Source organism: Lampetra planeri, chromosome 41 (assembly GCF_965212315.1).
Source record: "Lampetra planeri chromosome 41, kcLamPlan1.2.h2, whole genome shotgun sequence".
Taxonomy (NCBI): Eukaryota; Metazoa; Chordata; class Hyperoartia; order Petromyzontiformes; family Petromyzontidae; genus Lampetra; species Lampetra planeri.
Genome location: NC_136147.1, coordinates 9,503,444 through 9,516,665, shown reverse-complemented (window position 1 = coordinate 9,516,665; position 13,222 = coordinate 9,503,444). Strand labels below are relative to the sequence as shown.

The following is a 13,222-nucleotide window of genomic DNA, read 5'->3' as shown; positions in this document are numbered from 1 at the left end:
GCACAGTCCCAGGGTTACACGACTCTGGCTTGCCGCGTGGGCCACTTCTCCCCGCAGTGCAGGCCTCGGTCGGCAGGGGTGCAGTGCGGCTCTTTGCTTTTACTTCCATGGTAAACTGGACTTCCATGGTAAACTGGACTTCCATGGTAAACTGGACCATGGTAAACTGGACTTTTATGGTAAACTGGACTCCCATGGTAAACTGGACTCCCATGGTAAACTGGACTCCCATGGTAAACTGGACTTCCGTGGTGAACTGGACTCCCATTGAAGTCTAATTTACCATAGAAGTCCAGTTTACCATGGAAGTCTCTGGTAAATTAGACTTCATTGGGAGTCCAGTTCACCACGGAAGTCCAGTTTACCATGGAAGTCCAGTTTACCATGGGAGTCCAGTTTACCATGGGCAGGGGTTGGGCAGCCTGCGGCTCAGGAGCCGCGTGCGACTCATGACGGACTGCTGCTTCACGGCGTTATTCGTTCGGGACTCCCGAGTCGGATTCACGTCGCATTGCGGCTCTTGAAATATTTGAACAATTTTTTTTACCGAATTAAAAAAAAAGTTTCTTCTTGTTGTTGTTTTAGTTTTTCGACCATGCCCTTGGCTCTCGTTATCGACCCTAATCCGATGATCGAGGTTCCCAGTTCCTGTTGCAGGCGATGTTTGCATTGGTACTCGACCGTGATAGGCATTCGTCCAGCAGTGGAATTGATCGTACACACGTGGACGGCGATGATGGGATTCGTTGACGCGATGTGAGTTTGTGACCCAAATATGAGTGATAGTCTGTTGTTGAACAGGTCCACCGGAGTTGAGATGGAGTACACTTGCCAATACCATCTGGTAAGACAGCAGCGTATGTTTGATTCTACTTTTTGTGTTTAGTTTGTTGTCCTTCCCCCGCACGGTTGGCTACGTACGGCGCGAAAGAAGTTCAACAAACGTACGTTCTGCTGACGAGCCAGATTTTTGCTGATGAGTCCCCAAAAGGTCAAAACTGATGCATAGTTCTCTCGCTTAAACGCCACTTTGTATCGTTTGGTCTGGAAAGCCAATAAAGACGCGGAGTGATGGACCAACACAGCCCTTGTATCAACGTGGGGACACGTGGTGTACACGGTACATCACACCCTCTTCACCCACGTGGCATTGAGCGGCGTCACAAAACATACCACCACGCACAGCGAGACATCGTAATAGTAGGAGTGATGAAGTAATGGCGAGATCTCTTACCTTGGAGCCAGAAGTGAGTAGATTGTTTATGGGCCTGCAATAAAGAACAATGGGGGGGTGGGGCACGAAGCAGTGTTTATTATGGATGACGCATTGGCTGCCGCTGCTCCGCACGCGTGTGTGAACAAGCATCAGGGGCACTTCGTGTAAACATCTCCAAGCGGAGCGGCGACCGTCTGTCTGCGTTACTGCTGCCTGAGCGAGCCGGGCGGGACGGGCAGCAGCAGCAGCGGGCTGTCGAACAATCGCAGCGGGAAGCGGCCAAGGCGAATGTTGCGCACTCGTTATGAGTATCATCATCCCTCCCCTCCCCTCCTCTCCCACACAAATGTTACGCGGATCGTGCCCTCCACGGGATTGTCCAAGGCCATGTCGTGAGGCGATGTGCAGCGAGCGGTGCACACGGAGGAGGACTGCTCTAAGTCGCGGTGGATACGGGCAAAGCCAACACCACAGGTCACCCCGTTATCCAAAGAGGGGAGGGGGGCGCAAAACTAAAACAAATGATTTAGAATATTGATACTGGCGGAATCCGATTAGCTATGAAGCTCTTTTTCACAGAAAAAAAGTTCTTGCGGATAAACCCGCCGATTGTAGGATGAATTTAGCCATGCCGAAAAAACCCGCGACTATTAGAAAGTCAATTAACTGTGAACTGTGGGTAAAATCGCGGATAATAGGAGGTGGGCGGCGGACAATGGCTCCCACGACTCCCACAGCTGCCCAGTGCCGGATTCTCCCAGTAGCACAAGTAGTAGCTACTGCATATATATATATGTAGTAGCTACTGCATATATATGTAGTAGCTACTGCATATATATGTAGTAGCTACTGCATATATATGTAGTAGCTACTACATATATATGCAGTAGCTACTACGGGGCCCGTAGCAGCAGTAGCTACGGGCCCCGCGCTTTCAAACTATCAATTCCGGTTCAGTGATTCTGCACTTGCTCTATTACTATAGTACTATACTACCTTCAACTTTTATGAACGACTGGGTGTTTAAGGTTAGCGATTTGTTGTATTATCGGGCTGTATAGAAAATGAAAAAAATACAATTACTTTACTATGCAAGTTACAAATGTGTGCTTTAATATTAGTGTTTTTAGGGACCCTTTATAACATTTGCTGCAGGCCCCGAACTAGCGTAATCTATCACTGCAGCTGCCGTAGATACTCGGAGTCGCGGGTAACATGGCCGTGGATACGAGGACTTCTCTCCCTCTATCCATTCGGATCGTTGGCAGCCGCAGCAGCAGCAACGCGTCCTCGTCGTGCAAGAGAACGGCCCGCGGAGGTGGATACTGCAGAGTGACCCCTGACATCGCTTCCTTCATCGCGACAGTCTCCTCCACGACACCTCGTGGGGGGGGGCATCACTTTCGCACCCGCTCTGCATATGAGAGGAGCAATGCTCGTTCTGTGACAGAGCGTTGCCAGCTGTAACTCGGCCGTGAATGTGCGCGCTGTATAAGATTTGGGCACTGCTATACGATTACATCGTTGCATTTTCGCGATCGCTTTTGAATCGCTTACAAATGTCCATTACACACTCATGCCTGTCAACCCCCTATCAGTGCCGACCTTATTACAGACCAATTCAGACCTTATTGGTCCCCACGTGCCCCTTATACATCTCAACGTTCATCCTACAAAGTCTCATCACAAGGGGAGAAACACAAACAAATATAAAAATGTGTGCCCGTATTGAAACGGCTGTGTGCCGCATGGACGTGGAAACTCAATTTCCCTGTCCAAGACTACGGGGTAAACCGCGTGGATTGACAGCCACGTGCACTCATGTACACAGCGTGGTCCAGATGTCTTGGGACCCCCCCATTTAATCCTCTAAAATGTAATATTGTTTCATACAAGGTTTATTTAAAACAGACGTGAATATGCAAAAGAAAACAGAGTTAGAGGCCAACTGATTGGGGTTCACAAGACATCTGGACGACTCATGTACAATATAATGTGTGTGTATAATGTGTGTGTGTGTATAACGTGTGTGTGTATAACGTGTGTGTGTGTATAATGTGTGTGTGTATAATGTGTGTGTGTATAATGTGTGTGTGTATAACGTGTGTGTGTATAATGTGTGTGTGTATAATGTGTGTGTGTATAATGTGTGTGTGTATAACGTGTGTGTATAATGTGTGTGTGTATAATGTGTGTGTGTATAACGTGTGTGTATAACGTGTGTGTGTATAATGTGTGTGTGTATAACGTGTGTGTATAATGTGTGTGTGTATAATGTGTGTGTGTATAACGTGTGTGTGTATAATGTGTGTGTGTATAATGTGTGTGTGTATAATGTGTGTGTGTATAACGTGTGTGTATAACGTGTGTGTGTATAACGTGTGTGTGTGTAACGTGTGTGTGTGTAACGTGTGTGTGTATAACGTGTGTGTGTATAACGTGTGTGTGTATAACGTGTGTGTGTATAACGTGTGTGTGTGTAACGTGTGTGTGTATAACGTGTGTGTGTGTAACGTGTGTGTGTATAACGTGTGTGTGTATAACGTGTGTGTGTATAACGTGTGTGTGTGTAACGTGTGTGTGTATAACGTGTGTGTGTATAACGTGTGTGTGTATAACGTGTGTGTGTATAACGTGTGTGTGTATAACGTGTGTGTGTGTAACGTGTGTGTGTATAACGTGTGTGTGTGTAACGTGTGTGTGTGTAACGTGTGTGTGTATAACGTGTGTGTGTGTAACGTGTGTGTGTATAATGTGTGTGTGTATAACGTGTGTGTGTATAACGTGTGTGTGTATAACGTGTGTGTGTATAATGTGTGTGTGTATAACGTGTGTGTGTATAATGTGTGTGTGTATAACGTGTGTGTGTATAATGTGTGTGTGTATAACGTGTGTGTGTATAATGTGTGTGTGTATAACGTGTGTGTGTATAATGTGTGTGTGTGTATAACGTGTGTGTGTATAACGTGTGTGTGTATAACGTGTGTGTGTGTAACGTGTGTGTGTGTAACGTGTGTGTGTATAATGTGTGTGTGTATAACGTGTGTGTGTATAACGTGTGTGTGTATAACGTGTGTGTGTGTAACGTGTGTGTGTGTAACGTGTGTGTGTGTAACGTGTGTGTGTGTAACGTGTGTGTGTATAACGTGTGTGTGTATAACGTGTGTGTGTATAACGTGTGTGTGTATAACGTGTGTGTGTGTAACGTGTGTGTGTGTAACGTGTGTGTGTGTAACGTGTGTGTGTATAACGTGTGTGTGTATAACGTGTGTGTGTATAACGTGTGTGTGTATAACGTGTGTGTGTATAACGTGTGTGTGTGTAACGTGTGTGTGTGTAACGTGTGTGTGTGTAACGTGTGTGTGTATAACGTGTGTGTGTATAACGTGTGTGTGTGTAACGCGTGTGTGTAACGTGTGTGTGTGTAACGTGTGTGTGTGTAACGCGTGTGTGTATAACGTGTGTGTGTGTATAACGTGTGTGTGTGTAACGTGTGTGTGTATAACGTGTGTGTGTATAACGTGTGTGTGTGTAACGTGTGTGTGTATAATGTGTGTGTGTATAATGTGTGTGTGTGTAACGTGTGTGTGTGTAACGTGTGTGTGTATAATGTGTGTGTGTATAACGTGTGTGTGTGTAACGTGTGTGTGTATAATGTGTGTGTGTATAACGTGTGTGTGTGTAACGTGTGTGTGTGTAACGTGTGTGTGTATAACGTGTGTGTGTGTAACGTGTGTGTGTATAATGTGTGTGTGTATAACGTGTGTGTGTGTAACGTGTGTGTGTATAATGTGTGTGTGTATAACGTGTGTGTGTGTAACGTGTGTGTGTGTAACGTGTGTGTGTATAACGTGTGTGTGTATAACGTGTGTGTGTATAACGTGTGTGTGTATAACGTGTGTGTGTGTAACGTGTGTGTGTGTAACGTGTGTGTGTATAATGTGTGTGTGTATAACGTGTGTGTGTGTAACGTGTGTGTGTGTAACGTGTGTGTGTATAACGTGTGTGTGTATAATGTGTGTGTGTATAATGTGTGTGTGTATAACGTGTGTGTGTGTAACGTGTGTGTGTATAACGTGTGTGTGTATAACGTGTGTGTGTGTAACGTGTGTGTGTATAACGTGTGTGTGTATAACGTGTGTGTGTGTAACGTGTGTGTGTGTAACGTGTGTGTGTATAATGTGTGTGTGTATAATGTGTGTGTGTATAACGTGTGTGTGTATAACGTGTGTGTGTATAATGTGTGTGTGTGTAACGTGTGTGTGTATAATGTGTGTGTGTGTAACGTGTGTGTGTATAATGTGTGTGTGTATAATGTGTGTGTGTATAACGTGTGTGTGTGTAACGTGTGTGTGTATAACGTGTGTGTGTATAACGTGTGTGTGTGTAACGTGTGTGTGTGTAACGTGTGTGTGTATAACGTGTGTGTGTATAATGTGTGTGTGTATAATGTGTGTGTGTGTAACGTGTGTGTGTATAATGTGTGTGTGTGTAACGTGTGTGTGTATAATGTGTGTGTGTATAACGTGTGTGTGTGTAACGTGTGTGTGTATAATGTGTGTGTGTATAATGTGTGTGTGTATAATGTGTGTGTGTATAATGTGTGTGTGTAACGTGTGTGTGTAACGTGTGTGTGTATAATGTGTGTGTGTATAACGTGTGTGTGTATAATGTGTGTGTGTGTAACGTGTGTGTGTATAACGTGTGTGTGTATAATGTGTGTGTGTATAATGTGTGTGTGTATAACGTGTGTGTGTGTAACGTGTGTGTGTATAATGTGTGTGTGTATAATGTGTGTGTGTGTAACGTGTGTGTGTATAACGTGTGTGTGTGTAACGTGTGTGTGTATAACGTGTGTGTGTATAATGTGTGTGTGTGTAACGTGTGTGTGTATAACGTGTGTGTGTGTAACGTGTGTGTGTATAACGTGTGTGTGTATAATGTGTGTGTGTATAACGTGTGTGTGTATAACGTGTGTGTGTATAATGTGTGTGTGTATAACGTGTGTGTGTATAACGTGTGTGTGTGTAATGTGTGTGTGTGTGTAACGTGTGTGTGTATAACGTGTGTGTGTATAACGTGTGTGTGTGTGTAACGTGTGTGTGTATAATGTGTGTGTGTATAATGTGTGTGTGTATAACGTGTGTGTGTGTATAACGTGTGTGTGTGTAATGTGTGTGTGTATAACGTGTGTGTGTGTATAACGTGTGTGTGTGTAATGTGTGTGTGTGTAACGTGTGTGTGTATAACGTGTGTGTGTATAACGTGTGTGTGTATAACGTGTGTGTGTGTAATGTGTGTGTGTGTAATGTGTGTGTGTGTAACGTGTGTGTGTATAACGTGTGTGTGTATAACGTGTGTGTGTATAACGTGTGTGTGTATAATGTGTGTGTGTATAACGTGTGTGTGTATAACGTGTGTGTGTGTGTAACGTGTGTGTGTATAATGTGTGTGTGTATAATGTGTGTGTGTATAACGTGTGTGTGTGTATAACGTGTGTGTGTGTAATGTGTGTGTGTGTAACGTGTGTGTGTATAACGTGTGTGTGTATAATGTGTGTGTGTATAACGTGTGTGTGTGTAACGTGTGTGTGTGTAACGTGTGTGTGTGTAACGTGTGTGTGTATAATGTGTGTGTGTATAACGTGTGTGTGTATAACGTGTGTGTGTGTAACGTGTGTGTGTGTAACGTGTGTGTGTATAATGTGTGTGTGTATAACGTGTGTGTGTATAACGTGTGTGTGTAACGTGTGTGTGTGTAACGTGTGTGTGTGTAACGTGTGTGTGTATAACGTGTGTGTGTATAATGTGTGTGTGTATAATGTGTGTGTGTATAATGTGTGTGTGTATAACGTGTGTGTGTATAACGTGTGTGTGTATAATGTGTGTGTGTATAACGTGTGTGTGTGTAACGTGTGTGTGTGTAACGTGTGTGTGTGTAACGTGTGTGTGTGTAACGTGTGTGTGTATAATGTGTGTGTGTATAATGTGTGTGTGTATAACGTGTGTGTGTATAACGTGTGTGTGTATAACGTGTGTGTGTAACGTGTGTGTGTAACGTGTGTGTGTGTAACGTGTGTGTGTATAACGTGTGTGTGTATAACGTGTGTGTATAACGTGTGTGTGTATAATGTGTGTGTGTATAACGTGTGTGTGTATAATGTGTGTGTGTATAACGTGTGTGTGTAACGTGTGTGTGTAACGTGTGTGTATAATGTGTGTGTGTATAATGTGTGTGTGTATAACGTGTGTGTGTATAATGTGTGTGTGTATAACGTGTGTGTGTAACGTGTGTGTGTAACGTGTGTGTGTAACGTGTGTGTGTGTAACGTGTGTGTGTAACGTGTGTGTGTAACGTGTGTGTGTAACGTGTGTGTATAACGTGTGTGTGTAACGTGTGTGTGTAACGTGTGTGTGTAACGTGTGTGTGTAACGTGTGTGTGTGTAACGTGTGTGTGTAACGTGTGTGTGTATAATGTGTGTGTATAACGTGTGTGTGTAACGTGTGTGTGTAACGTGTGTGTGTGTAACGTGTGTGTGTATAACGTGTGTGTGTATAACGTGTGTGTGTGTAACGTGTGTGTGTATAACGTGTGTGTGTGTAACGTGTGTGTGTATAACGTGTGTGTGTATAACGTGTGTGTGTATAACGTGTGTGTGTGTAACGTGTGTGTGTAACGTGTGTGTGTAACGTGTGTGTGTATAACGTGTGTGTGTGTAACGTGTGTGTGTGTAACGTGTGTGTGTATAACGTGTGTGTGTGTAACGTGTGTGTATAACGTGTGTGTGTATAACGTGTGTGTGTGTAACGTGTGTGTGTGTAACGTGTGTGTGTATAACGTGTGTGTGTGTAACGTGTGTGTGTATAACGTGTGTGTGTATAACGTGTGTGTGTGTAACGTGTGTGTGTATAACGTGTGTGTGTGTAACGTGTGTGTGTATAACGTGTGTGTGTATAACGTGTGTGTGTATAACGTGTGTGTGTATAACGTGTGTGTGTAACGTGTGTGTGTATAACGTGTGTGTGTATAACGTGTGTGTATAATGTGTGTGTGTAACGTGTGTGTGTAACGTGTGTGTGTATAACGTGTGTGTGTATAACGTGTGTGTGTATAACGTGTGTGTGTAACGTGTGTGTGTATAACGTGTGTGTGTGTAACGTGTGTGTGTGTAACGTGTGTGTGTATAACGTGTGTGTGTATAACGTGTGTGTGTATAACGTGTGTGTGTGTAACGTGTGTGTGTGTAACGTGTGTGTGTATAACGTGTGTGTGTGTAACGTGTGTGTGTGTAACGTGTGTGTGTATAACGTGTGTGTGTGTAACGTGTGTGTGTAACGTGTGTGTATAACGTGTGTGTGTATAACGTGTGTGTGTATAACGTGTGTGTGTATAACGTGTGTGTGTATAATGTGTGTGTGTATAACGTGTGTGTGTATAACGTGTGTGTGTATAACGTGTGTGTGTGTAACGTGTGTGTGTGTAACGTGTGTGTGTATAACGTGTGTGTGTATAACGTGTGTGTGTATAACGTGTGTGTGTGTAACGTGTGTGTGTGTAACGTGTGTGTGTATAACGTGTGTGTGTGTAACGTGTGTGTGTGTAACGTGTGTGTGTATAACGTGTGTGTGTGTAACGTGTGTGTGTAACGTGTGTGTGTAACGTGTGTGTGTATAACGTGTGTGTGTATAACGTGTGTGTGTATAACGTGTGTGTGTATAATGTGTGTGTGTATAACGTGTGTGTGTATAACGTGTGTGTGTATAACGTGTGTGTGTGTAACGTGTGTGTGTGTAACGTGTGTGTGTATAACGTGTGTGTGTGTAACGTGTGTGTGTGTAACGTGTGTGTGTATAACGTGTGTGTGTGTAACGTGTGTGTGTAACGTGTGTGTATAACGTGTGTGTGTGTAACGTGTGTGTGTAACGTGTGTGTGTAATGTGTGTGTGTATAACGTGTGTGTGTGTAACGTGTGTGTGTGTAACGTGTGTGTGTATAACGTGTGTGTGTATAACGTGTGTGTGTGTATAACGTGTGTGTGTATAACGTGTGTGTGTGTAACGTGTGTGTGTGTAACGTGTGTGTGTATAACGTGTGTGTGTATAATGTGTGTGTGTGTAACGTGTGTGTGTATAACGTGTGTGTGTATAACGTGTGTGTGTATAACGTGTGTGTGTATAACGTGTGTGTGTGTAACGTGTGTGTGTGTAACGTGTGTGTGTATAACGTGTGTGTGTATAACGTGTGTGTGTGTAACGTGTGTGTGTGTAACGTGTGTGTGTATAACGTGTGTGTGTGTAACGTGTGTGTGTATAACGTGTGTGTGTATAATGTGTGTGTGTGTAACGTGTGTGTGTATAACGTGTGTGTGTATAATGTGTGTGTGTGTAACGTGTGTGTGTATAACGTGTGTGTGTATAACGTGTGTGTGTGTAACGTGTGTGTGTATAACGTGTGTGTGTATAACGTGTGTGTGTGTAACGTGTGTGTGTATAATGTGTGTGTGTATAACGTGTGTGTGTATAATGTGTGTGTGTGTAACGTGTGTGTGTATAACGTGTGTGTGTATAACGTGTGTGTGTGTAACGTGTGTGTGTGTAACGTGTGTGTGTGTAACGTGTGTGTGTATAACGTGTGTGTGTATAACGTGTGTGTGTGTAACGTGTGTGTGTGTAACGTGTGTGTGTATAACGTGTGTGTGTGTAACGTGTGTGTGTGTAACGTGTGTGTGTGTAACGTGTGTGTGTATAACGTGTGTGTGTATAACGTGTGTGTGTGTAACGTGTGTGTGTGTAACGTGTGTGTGTATAACGTGTGTGTGTATAACGTGTGTGTGTATAATGTGTGTGTGTATAACGTGTGTGTGTGTAACGTGTGTGTGTGTAACGTGTGTGTGTGTAACGTGTGTGTGTATAACGTGTGTGTGTATAACGTGTGTGTGTGTAACGTGTGTGTGTATAACGTGTGTGTATAACGTGTGTGTGTGTAACGTGTGTGTGTATAACGTGTGTGTGTGTAACGTGTGTGTGTGTAACGTGTGTGTGTATAATGTGTGTGTGTATAACGTGTGTGTGTGTAACGTGTGTGTGTGTAACGTGTGTGTGTATAATTTACAACGTAATAAAATAAAATAGGACTTGGTAAATCCAATGCTATTTTAAGGCCTCTCTCCCTCGCCGTTCAGTTACATAACGGCTCTGTGGCCATACTTCACCACGCTGGTCAGTGAGGGTTGATGGGGGCCGGTGGGTTCACGATAGGTTCCAGATATCACCAGCCACTGGTGTGGGTCCGAGCTCACAGCGCAACGCACTTTAACGACGATGCCACAGAGGTGTTCATCATAATACTGTACATTTACGCACAATACAAAGATCCCCCGTATAGTCCGCCTAGACTGTTGAGGCAAGTACTGGTTAAGCCTGTTAGCGAGCACCTATGAAGGCCGGCGCGGCACACGAGGGGGTGGGTGGCCAGAACCACCGCCCGGTGTTGGCCGTGAGCGGGAATCGAACCCGGGAACTCGGGAACTGGGGTCGCCAGGTTCGTAGCGCGATGCGCTAACCGCTACACCACCGTAATCACCACCACCAACACCATCATCATACACACATCGATACAGTCACACTCATCGTGATAGTAAGAGAGTACAACACACAGACGCAACGTGTATAATACCTGTAGGTACACGTGCATTGCACACGATGCTGCATTGTACAACGCCACCGTAGAGCCAAATGCGTTTATAAAACATCGTAGAACATCGCTCTTGGGGAAATTACAGAAAGCAAGATTACAGATGTAACTCTCTCCTCTCCAAGATGTGGAGCTATCCATTTCAAAATATTTACTGAGGCTTACTATGAATCCGTGGGCTATCTCTAAATGTATCACCCTCTGACTACTGGTCTAAGACGACACGCCACCATGCCTCGCGTCCTCCACTTTGTGAATCCACTGCTCGATGAAGGCTCCCCACGCCATGTCGGTCACGTGGGGGGTTGTTTGACCATACTTCTCCTCCCTGGTCAGTCCGGGGTGGGTATGGCCACAACTCAGCAATCGGGTCAGAATCTCGCGCTTGCGTGGCCTGGAATGTAACTCGGGTTTCCCTGGCGGCAGCGTCACACGCGCGCAGTGCCCTAACCATTGCGCCACTACTCCACTCACACGTAAACACATTAAAAGGTAGAAACATTTTCCACTTTTTTTCAAAATTGATTTACTTCTATCGTCACCACCACCTCCATCATCATCCCCATTACTACCATCGTCATCATCACCACCATCATCACCATCATTTCAAGTTTCATGTATTAGGTATAGCCCTGTGAGCCATGCGGCTCTTGAGTCGGGTGCAACCGCAACAAACAAAATATGAACACAGAACATCTTAAAGCGACGACGCGCAACAGAAACACAGTGGATAAACCAGCACCATCGCCTCCACCATCACCATGGCCACGACCATCATCATCACCACCACTGTCATCATCGCCACCACAATTATCACCAGCATCACTTCCACCAAATATCGCCACCACCACAGGCACCACCACCACTTTTAACATCTCCATCATCGTCACCTCTACCACCGCCACCATCGCCACCGCCATTTCAACATCACCACCAAAGACAAACTTGGGGCAAGTGCTGTTAGCGAGCACCTATGAAGGTGGGCACGGCACACGAGGGGTGGGTGGCCAGCAAACGCCCGACCGCCATTGTCTCCCCCGTGGCGATGTTCACACGCCGCGCCAGGCACTCATTTGAGGCTGAGTCGATCGAGGGGACCGATTCACATCATCGTCGCTGGTGTTGGCCGTAAGCGGGATTCGAACTCGGCTCGCCGGGTTCGTAGCGCAGCGCGCTATAGCCAACTACACTACCGCTCCCCAAACCAACCATCCGTACCACCATCATCATCGTCGTCGTCATCATCACGACGCGACCAGTTGAAGGTTCCACTTACCAGGCAGGAGCTCCACACGCCCAGGTCAGCACCGCCAGCGAGCAAACCCTCACCACCTTGGCCAGCGTGACGGACATCACGGCATGACTCATGCTCACTTGATCGATATTATTGAGATTATCCCCCTTCGAGCGATATCCAAGAGCCTGCACCAAGACGCACAGCGCCAACTGTATGTCCGAGAGAGGCCGTGCTATGAGAGACGAGAGTAGAGAGTGAGAGACAGGGCAGGCAGGAGCAGCCTTGGCTGGATGTTCTCACGACGGCACGGGGGGAATGCGCAGGCCGATGGAGCCACCTCTGGTGACAGATCATCAATGGGGGTCCATGGCGCGGTGCCCTGCCAGACGAGTGGCGACGTGGGTCTCCACGGGAGGTCTCCTGGCCACGCCCGCCCGCCCGTCCTGACACCAAAAGGGGCACCCGTGCCCCAGACCCATCCATCCCTGTGGGCAGTCGTCATCTCGACGGAGACCTCCGCGATAACTTCGTGGCTTGGCCTCGTCGACGGAGCTCCGTGCGCAGCTGCCCAGGGATCCGCAGGCGCTCTTCAAACTCCCGATTCCCAAACCACGTTCCCGTCGTGATCGTCACCTCGATCATCAGCGGCGGCGGCCGTGGTCAATCCACCGCTGGATTAAAGACTTCCACAAGCCGCCACCCGCATTTGCAATGCACACTGGCACTGTCGTTTGAGGTCGGGGAGAGAGAAGGGAGGGCAATGGACTGGTTCAGACATCACTCGCCACTGGTGGCAGCCGTGGCCTGGAATTGGACCCCTGATTACCCGTGCCAATGCTCACCCCCTTCTCTATGTTTGGTTAAACGCTCCATGTCTTTATCATTTACTTTTAGGAGTGGCCGATGAAAACAAATGATTTGTATTAACCGAGCTGCGTAGGCGTCACCGTGCTTCACAAAAGGCAACGAGCGGCCAGTACCGCCGCCAGTGCCACGTGCTCGCTGCCAGCGCTTCGCACCGCGCTGCGAGGCTGGCAACCTCAGTTCGAGTCCTTCCCGGCCACGGCTATCATCA

General features: G+C 46.2%; 1 protein-coding gene across 1 annotated transcript in view; it reads right to left on the bottom strand.

Annotated features, from left to right (window-relative positions):
- LOC144732192 (protein Wnt-8b-like) overlaps nucleotides 1-12,278 on the bottom strand; it is a 29,698-nt gene extending 17,420 nt beyond the window's left edge. The window contains exons 1-2 of the mRNA XM_078613551.1: nucleotides 12,187-12,278; nucleotides 1,235-1,268 (exon numbers count right to left, since the gene is read on the bottom strand). Of these exons, the coding sequence (XP_078469677.1) occupies nucleotides 1,235-1,268; nucleotides 12,187-12,278 (126 nt within the window). The remainder of the gene's footprint in view (nucleotides 1-1,234; nucleotides 1,269-12,186) is intronic.
- Between the last annotated feature and the right edge of the window lie 944 nt (nucleotides 12,279-13,222).